The 19,390-nt window shown below is 43.9% G+C and overlaps 2 protein-coding genes across 13 annotated transcripts in view; one reads left to right on the top strand and one right to left on the bottom strand.

The window, feature by feature from the left end:
• Positions 1 to 15: 15 nt before the first annotated feature.
• Positions 16 to 14,943, top strand: katnb1 (katanin p80 (WD repeat containing) subunit B 1). Its single transcript, XM_047042645.1, has 20 exons — positions 16 to 181; positions 704 to 916; positions 1,085 to 1,215; positions 1,382 to 1,499; positions 1,603 to 1,703; positions 2,054 to 2,095; positions 2,546 to 2,629; positions 3,762 to 3,877; positions 3,986 to 4,057; positions 4,166 to 4,316; positions 9,683 to 9,867; positions 9,996 to 10,150; positions 10,303 to 10,353; positions 10,482 to 10,546; positions 10,639 to 10,893; positions 11,013 to 11,162; positions 11,282 to 11,358; positions 11,463 to 11,537; positions 13,012 to 13,128; positions 13,227 to 14,943. The coding sequence occupies exons 2-20, from the start codon at positions 877 to 879 to the stop codon at positions 13,360 to 13,362; spliced, it is 2,121 nt and encodes a 706-aa protein (XP_046898601.1). The 5' UTR covers positions 16 to 181; positions 704 to 876; the 3' UTR covers positions 13,363 to 14,943.
• Positions 14,441 to 19,390, bottom strand: part of kifc3 (kinesin family member C3) — an 82,588-nt gene continuing 77,638 nt past the window's right edge. For 11 of the 12 annotated variants that reach the window (XM_047042638.1, XM_047042636.1, XM_047042640.1 and 8 more), the window contains 10 exons: positions 19,138 to 19,249; positions 18,860 to 19,041; positions 18,658 to 18,762; positions 18,358 to 18,488; positions 17,796 to 17,919; positions 17,314 to 17,443; positions 16,826 to 17,205; positions 16,561 to 16,687; positions 16,390 to 16,436; positions 14,441 to 15,933 (listed from right to left, as the gene is read on the bottom strand). In XM_047042638.1, coding sequence (XP_046898594.1) covers positions 15,925 to 15,933; positions 16,390 to 16,436; positions 16,561 to 16,687; positions 16,826 to 17,205; positions 17,314 to 17,443; positions 17,796 to 17,919; positions 18,358 to 18,488; positions 18,658 to 18,762; positions 18,860 to 19,041; positions 19,138 to 19,249 — 1,347 coding nt within the window. In that variant the 3' untranslated portion in view covers positions 14,441 to 15,924. The remainder of the gene's footprint in view (positions 15,934 to 16,389; positions 16,437 to 16,560; positions 16,688 to 16,825; positions 17,206 to 17,313; positions 17,444 to 17,795; positions 17,920 to 18,357; positions 18,489 to 18,657; positions 18,763 to 18,859; positions 19,042 to 19,137; positions 19,250 to 19,390) is intronic. The other variant, XM_047042635.1, reaches the window with a different exon arrangement.

Raw genomic sequence — 19,390 nt, 5'->3', positions numbered from 1 at the left:
GGCCTTGTTGCTAAGCTGCAAGTCAGTTGTCTAGACTAGACTCAAGTCTCGAGTTGCAGCGGCATGAACAAAAGTTTCTTGCAAGCAAATTGATATTCGTTTTAGCTAGCTAGCTAGATTGAAATCTGAGGATTTTGGTTTAACATCTCCCAAGGGCAAGGTTAATGAGTTACACTTTCAGGTAGGTTTGCAATATGAAGTACGTTTTGATTTGGCACCTGCTTTTTAGAGCTGTCTGACTCGGTTGTTTATGTAGCTACTGTAGCTAGAGCTAGCTACCTCAGTTACTGTAGCTAGTCCTTAACGTCAGTGATTTTGTTAGATAAATGTTTTTTAAAACGGGTTTGTGTGAACAAACCGTAATTAATTAGCTTCTATTACTTGATAAAATCTCGTCTCATGACACGCTCGCTTTTGGGTAGCAAAAAGCCAATTCACTACTCCGGCAACTTTCGAGCTACTGTAGACTAGCTAGCTATATTGTCTAATAAACTAGCAAGTCCAGCTAGCCTGCATTAAATTGCATAATCTAGCTAACAGTTTACTAGAAAAGTATAACGCGGCAAGGGTGGGGGCATAGTATTTCAAATGTATGCTCTACTTAGTAGTGCGATACCTATCAATAAGCTATGTTATGTTGATATATTTTTCTTTATTTTTCTTGATAAATTAATAACATATTTTATTTGTTTGTCATTGGCAGTTTTAGGAAAAGCTACCAGAAGATGTGATGAGAAGCTGACCTCTGCAAAGTTAACTTTAGCTCATTCATACCCGTCATTGACTGGGTCATCTCTTGAAATTAAGTATCATCTTTACAACCAAAGTTAGCATTTGGCAGCATTACGTTATTATTTGTTGCTCTTATACACCATTATGGCGGTGGCCAATACTACTAAGACATCATGGAGATTACGTGAGTATTTGTCACTCTACAGTCATATTTCCCCATCGTCCTGATCAAATCTTTTGGTGGTTGCATGAAGACCAAATTACCATAAAATAAAGTGTGTGTGATCTGTAGATACCCTGGTCTTTGCTGTGTAGATCAGTGAAACACTGGCCTGACATTGCTGTGTTTCAGAGGAGATTGTGGCCCACTCTAGTAATGTGTCGTCGGTGGCTCTGGGGAAGAGCTCAGGTCGTCTCCTGGCCACCGGAGGGGAAGACTGCAGAGTCAACATCTGGGCCATCAGCAAACCGAACTGCATCATGGTAAATTACTGCTATAATGTGTGTCTGTAATGTTGTTTTATCTGTTTCAAGTTCAAATGTATTAATCTTTAAAAAACAATACATAGATTTGTACAAAAATGACACCATAACATAATTCTCTCTGTCCTCTATCTTTGTCTGTTTCTATATTGCTTACTCTCTGAAGAGTCTGACTGGTCATAACAACCCAGTCGAGTGTGTGCAGTTTAACGGCTCTGAGGAGCAGGTGGTGGCAGGCTCCCAGTCTGGATCACTGCGTGTCTGGGACCTGGAAGCTGCCAAGAGTAAATTTGCACTTTCCATTTAGAGTCAGTAGTTTGTGTGTGCATGTATACATTAGGTGAGTGTTATTGCCTCACTGTATATCTATTTATCTGTTTTATCTAGTTTTAAGGACCCTGATAGGACACAAGGCCAATATCTGTAGCCTGGACTTCCATCCATATGGAGAATACCTGGCATCTGGCTCAATGGACACCAACATCAAGGTGTGTGTATTAGTTTGTGTGTGTTGGGGCACTGTCCATAGGTGTGCAGCTTATTTATTAGAAATAAATGGCACTATTTGCTGGTAATTGCATGAAACAATGTAATTGCCTTTAGGACAGCTGTTTTTAATAGTAATTTGTTTTATTTTCATTTTACACAACAGTATTGTGTAAATATGTCTATCTCGTCTGTTTAAAGTTTGTGTTTATGTAAAATTGTATTATACAAAACATTGTTCCCCTTGCTGAGGTTGAACAAGTCTCTTGAATAAGAGATATAAATCTCAATAAGAATAGCCTGTGTAAGTAAAGATAAAAAAAAATAAAAAAAATCTTCTTTGTTTTTCCAGCTCTGGGACATTCGGAGAAAGGGATGTGTCTTCAGGTACAAGGTACGATGTGTGTCTGTGCAGTTGTGTTTGTAAACAGTGCCATAGAAGAGAGCCATTGATTCCTCATAATATTTTAAAGGATCCAACAAAGTGTGCCAAGGTTGTAAAGGTAGTTAACAGCCCTTGATCAGGTTGAAAAATCTGTCCCTTTAACAAAGGGAACAGGATAGGAGCCTTGTTAGGAGTGGCTTGTTATCCTGTTAGCTGGGCTGGCCATGGGAATGGCTCTGTTAATCAGGGCTAATCTGATTGTGTCTGGCTGCAGGATTTAGCCGAGGGATTACTTTTCACAGCGAATATCTACTGTCTTCCTCTTTGGTATAGGGGGATGGGCTTATGTATGTCTGTGCACCCTTTATGTCAGTTTGTATATGTTTGTGTACATGTTTTGTGTGAAATAGTTTTTTACAGGCCATTCACATCTAATACATCCATTATGTCTGTCTATAGGGCCACACTCAGGCAGTGAGGTGTTTGGCTTTCAGTCCAGATGGGAAGTGGCTGGCCTCTGCTGGAGATGACTGCACTATCAAGGTACAGCCTTCCCTGTTCACTCTCATATTTCAAGAATCTTCCAGCGTTTTCTTCCTCTCCTTTGAAATGAACACAGGGCAGCAAGCTGGCAGGAGCACACACTCGCATGTCCAGTAGATTAGTGCTGATGAAGGGATGGACAGAAGACTTTTGAAATGCAGCCCTTCATGCTCATCAGCAGTGTTGGGAACGTTACACGAAAGTTAGTAATTAGTTACAGTTACTAGTTACTTATTTCAGAAGTAACTGCATTACTTTACTAGTTACTGCATAGAAAAGTAATTAGTTACAAGGGAAAGTAACATTTGCGTTACTTTTAATTCCCTGCTTCTGTTATCAAATTAACGCACACAGATAGTTATACTATTTTAGTGTTGCAGTGGCACAGTGTGGTACACGACAACTGTCAAATGTTATATAATTGTATGTTGCTCATTAGTTGCCTGAAGGTAATGGACTCAACTGTTGACATAGGTCGCATGTCTTGACAACATACCTGGCAATCAGTCTGTTTAGTTCTGCCTGGCTTAGAAACTGGAAATACTTCTGTTTAAAATCAAGCCCGGGCTGTTTTGATGAAGTGGCTCCGACTGCTTGATCAGCGGAGCTAGCACTGGATTCTTTCACAATTAGCTTTGTAGAAGCGTGTTGTTTTACTAGGTGCTTGTGAAGATTATAATTACTATTCTTCTCAGTGGATTAAGTTCTCGCACCTGCACACAAACTGCAACTAACCAGGATATTTTTATTCTTGATCTGGACAAGGGAAAAATGATGTCGATATTTCCATGACACAAAGCTTGCACGGTCCGAACTGTCGGCCATTGTGTGGGCTGGTCTAAAATGCGGAGTGATTCATTCATACACTGCGTCACCGTAAACTTGTTTAAGTTAGATTAAAAACAGGAAATTGGGGAATTCATACAAGAAAAAAGTAACGAGTAACGAGCCCATTTAAATTTCAGTAATGTAACTGCGATATTTAATTGAAAAAAGTAACAAGTTACATTACTAGTTACCGCCAAAAGTAGTGGAGTTACAGTAACGTGTTATTCCCAACACTGCTTCTCAGTAACTAAGTTTGCCATCTGTCAATTGGTCAGCAGCTTCTCCTCTCTGCCTTGTGTCCTAGCTCTGGGACTTGACTGCAGGAAAGATGATCACTGAATTCATGGCCCACACCGGAGTGGTCAACATTGTCCAGTTCCACCCAAACGAGTACATGTTGGCGTCTGGCAGCTCAGACAGGTTCCTCCCACCTCACTCTCCTCCCCTCTTCACCCACCCTACTTCAAAGCACAGCAATAGGTTACTGAGCTTGGCCTTTCTATCTGTGTGTGTGTTTGTTCTCTCTAGGACTGTCAAATTATGGGACCTGGAGAAGTTTAAGATGATTGGTTCCTCAGAAGGAGAGACAGGAGCAGTCAGGTAGGCCTCTGTGATTCATGCACTGTTAATACATGATTTGATGGCCAGCATGGCCTCAGTATTTTACAGGTAACTCCTCTCTCTCTCCCCCTTGGATTTGTCCTGTAGGTGTATCTCATTCGACCCGGACGGGTGCTGCCTGTACAGTGGAGCGATGGATTCTCTGCGTGTGTATGGCTGGGAGCCAGACCGCTGTTTTGACTTGGTTCCAGTGGGCTGGGGCCGCGTGGCAGACCTTGCAATATGCAACCACCAGTTGGTAGGTGGGGCCACTGTTACTCTCACTTTGAGTGGTTTGCTTTGTTTGGCCTAGCTTTTGTGTCTCCCGTGCAATCACTTATCGACCCAAATTACAGCAAGACACAGGGCCAGGGCGTTTTCAGCTGATCTTTATGAGGATGGATCAATACTTTTTTGTATGTCAAGTCTGTCAACATTCAATCGACCATATTTGCCGTCAAATTGTTGTGGAACGTCTTCGGTGGCTCCGACATACGAACAGGAAGGCTGGCGGAATTCCGCAGATTTTTAGTCTGAATAACCACAGAAAATGTGAAAAAAATCTGCGTATCACGTTTGGGCCTGCTCCCGTGTCTTCATCTCCCTGCAGTCCCTCCAAGCCCCCACCCCTCGCCCCTCGGCTTGAAGCAACGGCCCCGGTGGATGTAGGTGGTATTGCATTACGGTTGGGTTTCCGACTCTTCCGGTCGTTTTCATTCTATTAACTCCAGTCAACATTTACAAAACTACCTCCCCCAAGAATTTTTGTTGGATTCTGAACCTGGCTCATACTACTAGCTTTTTCATAGAATAATTTTTCCAGATTTTGGCTAACTTTGAGACCAATCCGAAATGGGTAAACTAGCACCCCATTTATTTGCTTACGTCAATAAAAGTTGCCTGCAAATGTGCTGGCGGATACTAACAGGGCACGAGCACAAAAGTTCACATTGGCCGATAGACGATTTACATTGAGCTGAATGAGCCATAGACTTATATTGAATGAGCACAGGGAGAAATGGCTTGAGTTGCCTGCCTTGTTGTAGCAAGTTTAGCAAATCGTTGTCACACATACATGAAATGTTGTTAATATAGTTTATTCCCGTCATTTTAAAACGGATTTGATTTTTCGTAAAAACGTTAATGACATGATGGCAAATATTTAATGTTAAGCGCGAGCATAAATTGTTGACATGTCTATCTGGAGCAAAGACGAAGATTAATACTTTAACTGTTAACCACAATAGGAAAGGATATATATTTAAATAATGTTAGTCTTGCCTCCAGAAGCTTTTGTTAAACACACCCATTATTCTTTTTTCGATCGTGCCAGACTGCTTTTGTGGGACAATGAAGGTCCTCAGTGACTATACCCCCACTTACATCTGATGGTAACGTCTGTAGCCTATATGGTTCTATGAATATGCCCCTTTCAAAGGCAAATGTTAAAACAAGTATATTTTAGACACATTTCTCAAGCTTTTATTTATTACATTATTAACACGTCTTGTTAGATCACGTTATATCCATTAATAGACGTTTGGTTTTCTAGGTTGAACATATAAAACACAGGTCGCATTTCGACACTGATGTGAAATTGAAGGCAGTGTGAATTTCGTGGCATTTGGTTTGAATATAAAGTTGACAGTAAGCTATGGTAAGTCTGCATTATGGAACATTTCGGTTACCAAAATAACTAAGCTTTCTTTGCCTGGCGAGAACAACGACGGAGCTGTTCATGTTAACAGTTTATTTCATCCGATACAATGCGTTGGAAATCATACTCATATCACGAAGAAAAAAAGCAACATATGTGATGAGTTCCATCTAGAATAGCCCTATAGCCTATTTCCAAAAAACAAGTAGAAGGAATACTATACAGTGACAGAATACATTTCCGTTAAGTTTGCATCATGTCTCTGATTCTTATCTGACTTTCTGCCCATAGATTCTGCCTTAGCTCACACGCTCGTAACCATATAAATCTATGCTCGCGACCGGTTGTCGCAAAGTATGACGTGTACAGCTAGTTGCAAGCGTGCACGAGGTCTCGGAGCTAGGGAAAAAAAGAGCCACTGTTTAAAGCTAGACCGGAAGACACGGAAGTGGAAATATGGCCGCGTCCAGTCTCGCGCTCTCGCTTGCCTCACTGCGCCACTGAGCACTTTTCATAGAAATGAATGGGGACGCCATCTTGGAAGACAATAGTAGCTTACTCTAGTTATATTAACTCTATGATACCCCTTTTCCACCAACGCATTTTGTGTGCCGGTTCGGAGCCGGTGCCTAATCGCGAACCAGTTCTTCCTCTTTCGACAGACTGGGAACCGGAAAAGTGGTTTGTACGTGGTTCGTACGTGGTTCGCAACGAGCACCACTTCGGAGCTGGTCTAGTTTACGAACCAACAAAGAACCGCTTGGGGCGGGGTTACCGTGACCAACAAAACGCTTTGGCCGCCATTGCAAAGTTTTTACAATTCATATTTCAGCTAAACGGTACTTGTAAATCAGAATCTGAATGAAAATGTATCGACAAGTCGGCAGTGTAGTTGCTGAAAATGTGCTTATTTTATTGATGAAACTGCTAATTTGTAAATTTGCTCCGACTTTTATTATTCACAATTGTAATGTAAACATTCGGGATGCGCGCACAATGTGGCTGCAGAAAACGGGGAAAGGATAGAATTTTACAATTCTACACGGATAATACAAATAGTTAAATTTAAAAATACCAAAAAGGTCGAGAAGGACAGCCTTTAAAAGAGAAAGCGATTACCCATTGATCTGTCGCATCAGAATTTTGATTTGGGCACGAAAGTCTTGAAATTTGAGTGAGAATGTTGCCCGGTACAGACCGCATAGTCGAGTGGCAACCATGTCTTCGTCATGTCAGTAAGTTCATAATTTAACAGTTCATAATTTTACAGTCAATTTTACATTTTAAAAGTCGGGAAGGACAGCTTTCAAGAGATATGGGAATTCTGCTTTTAGCCAGCTGGTCCGATTGTTTTTCTGATTTGTTCAAACTGGCCATGAGTGAGACTGCGTCCCCGTTACACTGTTTTGACGTTAGCCTCAGTTAGACTCGCTCACTTGTAGTGTGCACAATGTTGTGATTCACTAAATTTTACACCAGAAACGTCAGTGAGGACTGCCTAATGTAGATACGAGCCTGATGAACATAGCCAGCATCTCGGATTTCTTTAACCAAGCCTGTTTAATTCGTCATTTGCCTGAGAAAGCGACCTCCGTTAGCCAGGCTAGTTTTGGCCGATCACTTGTTCAGGCTATTCAAGGGTATAGGGGTCAAGTGAATTTTGTGCATAGACAAGTGAAACGTAAATGTATTTGTCCAAAGGCCAAGAGCTTTAAAAAGTTAATATCAAGCCCTGCAATCCAGTGGCCAGAGATATATGATGACCTGATCGACACTCCAAGTGTAATAGACCGGGGAGAAGTTTGTCTTTTACAACCGATATGCGCAGTTGCGACTGCTTGACAGTTGTGTGACGTGGGGTGATAATTGGTCTATACAAATGGCGAGTTGAACAAACACTTCGGATGCGCCGTGTTTGGATGCCAATGTAGGTTCGCAAAACCATGAGCAACAACAGCAACGAAACGTCCGCCATTGTTGATGTTGTGTTTGGCGCTACCGCGCTAGCGTTGCTGGGAAATATGAGACGTATACAGTGACGTAATGACGTGGCTCTGTGGTGGCTCTCGCCCGTGGAAAAGCAAACAGGTTCTTAGTAAGCTCCGTTCTTGAACCAGCTCCGAACTGGCTCTAGCACCAGCTCCGAACTAGCTCCCGGTTCACTTTGGTGGAAAGGGGGTATGAGTCCCTCCCTCTGTCCCCCCAGACAGGGCTTAAGTATTCCGGCACCGTGCCGGATGTCCGGCATGCGGCCATGTGGGGAATCTTTTTGGGGAACTTACATTCGGTTTAATATATTCGAGTCAATTGATTGGACCTATCATATGAGAGGAACGCAGCTATAACTAACATTACAAGCTTATCAGAAGCAGAGCAGGGAGGGTCCTGGCAAAACAGTGTGAATGAGATCCATACATCACGCTAGCATTGTCGGTGAATATGGAGCGCAAATTCATGAAGCCTTGGGATGATGTCCTACCAGTGGCGGCTGCTGGTCTTTCAAATAGGGGAAGCTCATTTTCGGCTTACATCATATATTTTCATTTTCATTTTCAGTTCACTGGCTAGTTCACCCCTACGACACTAGCCTAGCCTACTGTATGAATGAACGAACGAAAAAAGATAAAATTCAACCTGAAGGAAATTTGGGAATTAGGTTAAACTAAAACAAGGAATGTGATATGAAATGTATGATGAAAATGGGCTAGCAATTTCGCCAAGCAAATACCAAGAAATAGGTTGACGCAGTTTGTCTTTCAACTACAGTTGCAAAATCCGTGATGAGCCTGAGCTTGAATAGCTTCGGCGAGATTTATAGTACAAAATTGCTGTCAATCAAAAGGAGATGCAGTCTTTCGACAGACCCTCGAATCATCACGCGGAAAGCCAGCGTCCAGGCCAGCCCACTCCTCCATTCACCCCCAGAGACGCTGAGCGTCCAGGGCGGGACATAATTGCAGCTTTTATTTAATGACCGTATAGTTTTGAAGCACTGAAAACGACTGTTCACAGCAGCCCCATTGAAGTCCATTGAAGCTGAGCTTCCTCAGGGAAATTCACTGTGGTGCTACGGGAATGTATGAGACGGAAATCAGTGTGTCGACCAGTCAGTCGACCTTTCAGTCGACGTCTTCGATATGAACGTGTTCTAACACAGTTAAAATGTTAACACAATAGTAAATATTTGAACATGATTTTTTTTAAATGTTAGAGGAAGCTGAGCTTCCCTTGCAGTCTTAAAGAAATCGCCACTGTATCCTACCCATAGATAAAGGACTCAAAAATAAATGGCGCTGGTCGTGGATAAAAGGTGAAAACTGCCCTTTTGGCAGTTGGTGCAAGAAATTGAGAGCCTGGTGCTTGTTTCTGCACGTTTTGCTCGGGGAAGCTACTATATGCCAGCAGGGGTAAGAAAGTGCTTGCTCGAGTTAGACCCTGGTTAGAACCACTCAAACTTACCATAATATTGCCGAGAGCAACTGTTACAGCTGACACACCATTGTCTATGACTGACCCTGAGTGACTTAGAAATATGTTTGCGCACATTTATTGCAGAACATCAGAATCAGGTTTATTCGCCATGTATGTTACACAAACACAGAATTTACTGTGGCAGGAAGGTGCAGACAATTAACATATACGGATCTTAAGTTAAGTAAAAAATAAATAAAAAAAAGTACAATAGTTAAACTAATTCTAAGAACTAAACAATTAAAAAATATATATATATATTTTAAATTAAAAATGAAATATAAATGAAAATAGGAATAAGAATTTGAATGAACAGCATGAGTGGGAAAAAGGTGGCTTGTGCGTAGTGCATAGTTAATGTTAGTGGGATTCCTTGGCCTTGTTGAAGAGGCCAGTAGCAGATAGAAAGATGATTTGTCATTCACAATTTCTTAGCCACTGGTCACACTGTGTAGAAAACAGGCAGAAGACAAAAAAGCGTTTCCCCCCCTGCCCAGATTGGCGTGTCCTTCCACATGACCAATGTGTCCTCCTACGTGGTTGACCTAACCCGGGTAAAGAAGTCCGGCTCTGTGATCCAAGGTGTGATCCAGGATAATCAGCCGCTCACAGAGCCCTCCCCCAAAGGATCCACTCTGCGCCGCAACTACGAGAGACCTATGACAACATGTAATACACAGAGGTCAGCAGTTCTATTTATACCTCTCCAGCACAATGGCCATTTGCGCACTGGAGACAAACATTCTATAGTAAGTCTATTGGGAGAGAGAGATGGACTGTAAACAGTGTGCCGTGTGTCGGGGTTCCCAGGGTGAAGCAGCAGAGCTCTGAGGCCCAGCGCCGCAGCCCTGAGGGCGAGAGACAGAGTCCCAGCAGTGAGGATGAAAGGGAGGAGAAGGAGTCCTCTGCCGAGATCCGTAATGCTGATGACTACAAGGAGATCTTCCAACCAAAAAGTGCCATCTGTAGGCAACTGTTTTTTTTTTTCAGTGTACATACTGAGCACTGTTGGCTAATTTTAGGGTCTGCTACTAGGGTCTTCAGTGTTTAGGTAAACTGGTTTAGCTCTATTCTCAATATATGCCTATGCCCCCCCTTCCTGTCCTGTCCTGGCCAGCCCGCACCCCCCCTATGAGGAGCGAGCCCTTTCCTGCTCCTTTTGAGGACGGTGAGTAGAACCTCTTTGATACTGTTTCCACTCAGGAGGAAGGCTGTACTGATCTGTTGTCTGTAGTTGATGGGACAGTAATAAGTGTGTGTGTGTGTGTGTGTCGGTAATGCTTTGCCACTTCACAGAGATCTTTGTGGTGAGGCCCAACGTGACCCTGGACACGGTGACCCTCACCGTTGACATACAGCAGGTCTGTGCTTCATCATCTGAATGTCCTTGATCAACGGCAACTAATATTACTGCGTGTGTTAAATGTGTGCTGAACAGCATGTCTTTTTTCAGTCTGGCCAGTTGAAGCCCATAGCCTCCTCGACTCCTGTCTTGAGGGTGGAGCCTACTGTTGTTTCCTCTGCTCCTCGGCCCATACCGATCCCGACGGCAATGTCCTCCGTGACACGGCCCACCTCTTCCAATCCCCCTGCACCCCGCCCAGCCCCACCAGCAGCTGTCACTTTGGCTAAGGCCAAACCGCAGCCTAGTGTCATCTTATCGACCAGGAATGAGCCAATAGGACTCAACGTGGGAGATTTTCTTCCTGTGTGTAGTATACTTTACAGAGGCTGCACACACACATGCATTTAACGTCACTCAATCTTACCCACATCGAGGAAGTAGTGTTTTAGAATGGGAGGTGTAAAGTGTTCTTCTTTACCCAGCATGCTCGTAATAACCGGCCCAGCGTGCTGGGGGATGATGAGGCGTTGTCCCAGATCAGGAAGGGCCATGACACCATGTGTGTGATGCTGACCAGCCGGCGAAAAAATCTGGACACAGTTAGGGCTGTGTGGGGCAGTGGGGACGTCAAGGTATACAGGCCCCCCCTAATGTTCAGACAACATTAACACAACGTCACCGTAAGACAGTAAAGACAGTAGCAGGTCCCTGAGGAAAGCTGAGGGATATTTGTTGTGCTTTCTGTCTCTAGACGTCTCTGGACTCGGCCATGTCCATGAACGATCTCTCCATCGTGGTGGACATCCTTAACATAGTCAACTTCAAACCGTGAGTGGTCCTCTGCTCACACAGTTACTGTGAGTGGACATCTGACATGGATTCCTGTGTCAGCACTATCAGACTAACATCTGGCCTGGTCACTGTTGATGTAGGTCGCTATGGAAACTGGACCTGTGTATGTCCATCCTGCCCCAGATTGAGGAGCTGTTACAGAGCAAGTATGAAAGGTAAGGGATACTGGTGCTATGACTGAACTGTAGAGACTGAACTGTATGTTGCTGACAAAGTTAGTCATTTTTGAGTATTATAGCAAAGTGGTGAAATTAAATTATGAATATGAACTCAAAGTGCAGACTTTCAGCTTTAATATGAGTCCTCACCTCACCTCAGGACCAAAAGCCTATGGCCAAGTGTGTCACCAGTAAGCAATCAAAGGTCTACAGTTAAATTAAAGTGTGAATTTTGCAATTGGCATCTGTTGCTTATAACTCTCAATCAGAAGTCTAAAGAGCTGTCACCATCAGTGAAGCAAGCTATCATTAGGCTGAAACATCTTAAAGATGCTGTAAAGCAAATTCCATGATTTGCTTCTCAGTACATTATATGTGTGAAATTAGTTGCTGAAAGCATGTGCAAAGCTCTAAAACGTCGCACTGAAATGTGGAGTTAGACCGTTGTTTCTCACCCGTTTTCAGCTCAGGTTTTGTATTGGCGGGGCAAACCCCAACCTATCTACGTCAGATCACAGACTGTTGCATTCTGTTACTCAGCTGGTACAATGCAAAGACAAAGTAACTAACACATAAAACACTCAGAGACTGCAGGTAGGTCTGTTCTGATATCTGCAATTGATTTAGCTAGTGTTGCTGTTGTTGCTAAATTCAATCAATTCGAGGGGGTGGAGCTTCAGCTCCTTCTGGCGACACGCCCCCCCCGCCCCCCAAGCAGAGAAGACTGCTGATTTTTTTCACGATTTCAAAGCCTAATTTAACATACTTTTCTGTTTTATTTTCATTCGAATTTGGATGGGTATTTAACAATACATTCTTCTCTGGTGTGATGAACTTAAAACTCATTTTCAAATCCACCTTATGTACAGCAGTTTAATCTTAGTGATTGTCTTGATTGTTTCATTTCTAATCTATCGTGATGGTGTACGGAGCCAAAATAAAATGAAAATGTTGCTGTCCAAATACCCAAAGACCTTAGCCTGGCTGCCAGCCCAACTTCTCCCCGCCCACAAAAAAATTTGGTCGGGAAGTTGGGTCTGGAGGGTCTCGTATTGGGGACAACTACAGAAAACCAGAATCGGGACGGACCAATGAAATTGCCAGGGCGGGCTTTATAAGATGATGGACAGATGATCAACAGTAACGTAATCAACAACGTCACGAAAGAGCGCTTGGGTTGAATTAGTTTTCAACAAACAACATATTACGTTGCTCTGATTGGTTGTAGGTCTATCCAATTGAGCGAAGAGGCATTTGTTTTACGAGTTCGGTTGAAACACGCCCCGTAGTCACAGCCCAACGGAGAGTTTTCAGACTCAAATTCTGACTAGAATTATGAGTATGACAACGTCAGGCTACAAAGACCTGGCTGTATATAGTGAACCTATCTCCTATGTTGTGTGTGTGTGTGTGTATCATATAAACAGGACTGTATATAATTTAGAAGCATGTCTCTTCTCTGTTTGGTCAGTTATGTGCAGACTGGCTGTATGTCTCTGAAGCTGATCCTGAAGCGTTTCTGGCCCCTCATCTCAGACACTCTCACAGCGCCCCCTTCTGTCGGAGTGGACATCACACGAGAGGAACGGTCAGTCTGATTTTGGAACTCCAAGCTCTTAAATATCTCTATTTGAATATTCATAATAGCCATCCCACATCATCAGTCCAGTATGTTCTTGTTTCCAGACATCAGAAGTGCAAGGCATGTTACAATCAGCTGAAGAATCTTAGCAACATGGTCAAAAACAAGGCTGACCAGGTGGGCCGCCACGGCAGCTCCTTCAAAGAGCTACAGTTGCTCATGGCCCCTTTGGACTATTGACAGACTGTGTGCAACTTAAAACACATGTAGATCCAAGATGCCCGGCGACTGATTCCAAATGGTGGAACATTGTGATGACTGCTGAAGCCAGGCTGGCCTGACTGAGTATGTCTGCTTCTTCTGCAAGGTCAGTCACAGACTGTGACTGCAGCAGTGAACTGAAACAGGGCTGAGTGGGAGATGAATCTTATGCATATGGCACCCAGATGCTGCTGAAGGGTTTTTATGTTAGCTTTGTAGTCAGCATCAGTGTCACAACGACCCAGGCCTCAACTCTAAACCCTAGGCACATTACATGCACTGTACAGTACGTGCTTTTGTGTGAGGACAACAGCCATCACAGGTCTGTTTGTGTTGTTTTGAGCGAGTGTACCTTTTATCTTTTTTAGTTGGTGTGTGAGATGCGATTCATTCACTTACCGTCACCTGCCCTTCACATGTTTGCGTTTGCACACACACACACAACCCCTGGGCCATTGGGCATGAGTGCTATAGGGTGTCCAAGCATCACGGGCAGTCGTTTTACTGATTTATATTTAAATGCTTTTTCTACAGTCTGTAATTGATGTCAACATAGATGCACTGTAAGTTATAACACTAAATCATGTTTTGCTAATAAAAGGAATGAAAGACGAAATGTAATTGGATTGGAAGATGACTAATTGTAATGTCCATTCTCCAGCAGCAGGGGGCAGCAAGCAGACATGTCTGAATGGTAGTCTCAGTTCAGTGCTGGATAGTACTTAATTTAAAAAAGTGGCCTGCCAGAATTTTATAAAGCTCTGCTGATGGTGAAACGTTGTTTCTGAAATCACTTGTTAATCACCAGGGGGCAGTATATGTTTATTAATCCAGAGATGTAAGCATGGTAGCAAAATACATGGATGTGAAGGCAGCCGAGATGTATTCCCATATGTTCAAGTTCAAGTCTGAAGAGATGTATAGTTCAATATGATATCTGGAACCACACTTGGTGTAGCAACTAACATGTCTGCTGTAGCTTCTGCCAGTTGGAGCAATGACAAAACATTATTTTTTTTCCCTGGGTTTACAAAGACCACATCCATCCACACATCAGTTTCATTTGAGTTCATGTTTATTAAAAAGGGTGTACAAAAACAAGACTGTTTAGAAACCTACTATACAATGACACAAGCAAGCAGCAATACCAGCAGCAACCAACACAACACGTCTCAATGTTCCTCCCACTGTAACGTTTTAGAACATCTGTAAGGAAAATTGAGTTAACATAAAGAAACCGTCAGCAGTTGATCAAACTTTAAGCATTCCTACGGCATTTACATTAAATGCATTTACAACACAGATGCCAGTCTCATCACTCCACAGTCCAGCAGTGGTTTCCATGGCTACATGTTAGTGTTTGTTCTGTGAGGTCTGAAGTCGCTGGTTGTGGTCAGATAGGGCAGTGAAGACAAGTTGTACCCAGACACTGGCCTGAGCTCAGGTCTTAACTACAGGTGAGGTTTAGAATGTAGTCAGGATAAAAGCACAGACAGTGCTGTTAAGAGTCAACTTCTATCATAAGCTGTGGTGTCTCAGAGCAGGAATGGCATTTCCTGTCTGACATGTTTTTGAATCTATTAGCTCTGTGCAAGACATAAAACAAGATCAAAAGGAATGTGAGTGCTTCCATGCAGTGCTAAGGCAGTTAGATGCAGGTCTATATTGCCAAGGAGACTTCTATTCTGAAACACACATGCACACAGGAAGAACCTCTCCCTGTGCACATCTATCTTATTGCTCATGTCCTATTGGACAGAATATGCCCAGCTCACTTTATGTAGAGTACCCTGATTGATTAAGGAAAATGAGTGAGGAGACCAAGATGTTCCTCAATAGAAAACAAAACTGCAAAAAAGGTAATAAAACAGTTCAACACAGATATACTGTATATATCATCCATTAATGAAATCATTAATTATTAAAAACATCAATAAGGTAACAGCCTTGTTTAAAGTGCATTTTTACCCAATTTTAAATACTATGATTACAATGTACACTGTTGGATGATAGGGATGATTTAGCACTGTCTCTGGTAAAGGGGGAGAGGTGAGTTGTCTTTTGGCCAACAGAAGAACTCAGTCCAGGCTGAGAGGTAAGTGAGCCATTCTGGGTAATGAAGGATTGACTGCAGCAATCTTGTTGGTCAGTGGAGCTATGCTCTCTTCAGGTGTCCGTAGTGAGTGCTGGAAAACATGGCACTCAACAACAACCCTAGCAATGTGGGAAAAACGCAAGATCCTCTTTCCAGTTCATGAAGGAGATAAAGTCTTAGTTTTAAATATTAGGAGGTCAAATGTCATACATGTGGAAAGATCTGATAAAACACTAGCTCTCACTAGGTCATGTAGCTCAAAATAGTCAATTTCATTGTTTGATTCAGTCACTCCTTTCAAGCATAGGATGAGAAATGCACAGGGTCAGAGGTTGTAGCTGATTTGGTGTTCCGACTGGTTGTCAATTCATTGGCGCTGGTTTACACCCCTCCAGGCGTCCTCATCCTTTGTGGACGGGTCCAGCAGGGATCTCAGGCGACCAGCTTTAATCGTCCTGCAGGACAAACCAAGGAAGGCAGGAGTGTGAGAGGAAGAGAGAAGTGGGGTGGTTGGGGTCTCCTACATCCAAATCGAATCACCACAACTCAATCCAGCCCAGACAGAGAGCAGCAAAGATGAGTGAGCGGACAACGTGAAACATTTAGGAACACACTCTCGGTCTGTCTCACACACGTTGTATATCTCTGTCTCCCAATAAAGATCAAATATAGACACACTAACACACTATTTTTTATTTACTAAATAATGACATGGGTTTGTAGACTCACTCAAGCTTGTGGACTTAAATTGTTGTATCCCACACACACACACACACACACACAATGTCTGAGTTAGAGGCAGGGAGTGTTAGGTGGGCCTTGACCAGGTAACACAGGTGGGCATTGGGCACCATGCCATGCTGAGCGTTACCATGCCAAGCAACCGCACATTCAGCATTAAGCCCACCTACCTGCCCACCATCCCCGAGCAATGGACTGGCTGTGTCTACCTGCTTGTCTGTAAACCAACCAATCACAGGATCAGGACAACACCTTTCCAGGGTCAAAAGGTTTGAAAGTTGACAGCGTCAGTATGTGGTGTGTGCTGTAAGAACAATTTCGTTTCTTCAGCGTGTTTTTACCTGTGGAGAGCTGAGACTGGGACCTCCTGCGTGTGGTGGGGGTCTTGGATGTGGAGGAGAGGGTAGAGCCAGCACTGCTGGCCCGGGAGATGGGAAGGGGCACCGGAGTCACTGGTGGAGAGTCCAGCTGTAGAAGGCAAACGTTACTATGAATGGCTATGATGAAGCTGGATCTGTCCTAGTTTACAGGAGGGACAAGGGAGGTATTTAAGGGAGCCCAGACAAGCGCTGTGTTAAAAGCTGCAGGGGCCAGAGTGAGTTTTACCTCAATGCTGTCGTGGGTGGGGGAGGAGGAGGTGGAGGAGTTTTCTGTCTGTCTTCTTGAGGAGACGGAGCCTAGCTCAATGGTCCGTACGCGCTGGGCAAACTTCAGCGAGCACACCGACTCGCTCATGTTGCTGACTAGAGGAGACACCTGGACCATCATCAGCGTCTTGCTGTCCCCACTCAGTGAGTCCTGGAGGAGGTAGGTGAGCCGCGAGTTCCTGAATGGCACATGGGAGTGTCGACTCCGCAGCGCGTTTATGACGTCGCCCAGGGCCGAAAGTGACTTGTTGATACACTGGGCCTCTCTGAGGCGGCTACCCTCAGCCCCAGACTTGCCGATCCGCTCAGAGCCCGCCAAGTCCACCAGGTTCAACTTACCTTTGGGAATAGGACACATATGAATGACTGCCATGCATTTGTTTCCTTCTGTGTGTGTGTGTGTACATTTTAGGGAATGTACAAAAGACAGGGAGTGAGAAAGAATACCATGAGTGCGATGTCCAGTGGAGCAGTTGAACCCTGCCACAGTAATTATTAGGAGTGCATGGGAGCGCGAGCTATGCTCATTCAGGTTTGTACAGGCGGTGGCTCTATTCATATGACCCAGCTCAAAAACCTGCATTCAAATGAGAAGTGTTAACAGCCGACCATATCTGCACAGTTCACACACATGCAAACACACTCTATTGGAAAGAGATCTCTTTAACATATGTAGGTCTAATTTGGGGGTTGGAGGAACCAAATTCCTGCTCCAGCACATTCCTTAAGCCCAGGGAGTCTTGGCAGCCATTTAACCATCTATGCTCAGGATAAGAACCTACTGCGACCTACCTACCCGATGGAGCCAATTTAAAATCAGGTAGATTAGGAAAACACGGTTAGTATCAGCTCCCCTACTACCATTTCATACTGAGCAGACAGACATCATACTCTGGTAGCAACCAACCCATGGTCGATGATGGACTGACCTTATTGATGTCCTCGGGACTCTGGACGATGAACTCTGTGAGACCGGGCACGTACAGCTGACCGCTACCATCTGGGTTCATTTTAATGTCCAGCTTCTCACTGGGGTTCTCTCCCAAGAGGTTCCTGGTGGAAAGTCAAACAGTCAGACGATTCCTGGCCAGGGAGCATCCCATCATCACACTCTGGCACTAAAGCTTGAACAGATGTTCAGAGGTTACATAATGGTGAGGGAAAAAAAGAGGAAGGGAGAAGATGGGGATAGAATACCTTGTGCTGCACAGATAACCAAGGACATTGAATATAATCCACTTTTACATAATCACTGACCAGTTCACTCAAATTTCTTAAGCACACATACCAGCCAGCACATGGTGCTACAGAGGGCTTAGGAAGGACTTGCATAAAGGAAATGCAATAATGTCTACTATTGGCGCAAACCCCTGCTCTCTGAGAGGTGGTAACAAAGTGACCACTGTTTCACACAGTGTAACCCACCTAATCATTAAAGTCCATTTTCTAAGCTTAGTTTAATAAATTGTGTGTAGGTGTGTGTATGCTTACCGAAGGGTCTCATTGTAGATCTCCACCATGCTGACTGTGATTTTGTAGTCCCAGTCGGGAGCTTTCTCAGTCACCTCAGAGAAGAGCAGCCTTAAAGCTCTCTGGTTGATGCCAGGGTCCTGGACCACACCCTGAAGACATTGCACATTTATTGGTCAGCAACCACCACCAACTGCCAATCACTGGTTCAAATCTACACCACATTCAGGCTGGGGAGAGTCATTGGGTAGAGGACAGACAGGGGAGGTTTTCTACTTCAGAAACAAAGGACATGTAGCAGGATCCCTCAGCTCAACCTACCTCCATGGTGTAGGTCTTTCCTGAGCCTGTCTGTCCATAGGCGAAGATACACACATTAAAGCCATCGATACAGGAAGTCACCAAGGACTGGACCTCCTGGAACACCTGTTTGTCGAATCAGAGAGGGTTTAAGAGTAGCAGCTCTTAAGACAAAAAAAAGAAAAATACTATGCAGGTGCCTTCTGGGCACTTGGTGACCAACCTCTTCCTGAGAGGCATGAGGTGGGAACACCTTGTCCAGTTCAAAGGTCATCAGTTTTCCTTTGTTAGAGAGGTAGAGGACTGAGTCATCCTCTGGGTCAAAGGTCACCATGTTTTTGGCCTCTGCTGAATCTGATTCCCCATGGCACACAGGCCGCACGCGACAGAAAACCCTGATGTTGCCTGGGAAATGTAGGCAGAAACCATTATATTAGGAGCTGGGGATGGCAGTGGGAACTACATATTCCAGAATGCTGAGGTGAGGGATGAAGGTGGTACCTTTGAGGCGCACCAGCTCGTTATGACACTTCTTTCTCAAGTTCATCTCCCTTTTGTATTTACGCAACAGCTCCTGGTTGGCACTGCTGACCTCACTGATCACTTGGCAGATCTGTAGGCATAACAAGTTGGCACACACCATGATGCTAGCAGAAACATATATATTTAGTGTTTGTAATGGCACATGGTGAACAAATAAATTCACACACACACCCCTAAACACACACACACACACACACAACACGCCATGTGA

Source organism: Hypomesus transpacificus, chromosome 19 (genome assembly GCF_021917145.1).
Source record: "Hypomesus transpacificus isolate Combined female chromosome 19, fHypTra1, whole genome shotgun sequence".
NCBI lineage: Eukaryota > Metazoa > Chordata > Actinopteri > Osmeriformes > Osmeridae > Hypomesus > Hypomesus transpacificus.
This window is presented reverse-complemented; position numbering and strand designations above follow the sequence as displayed.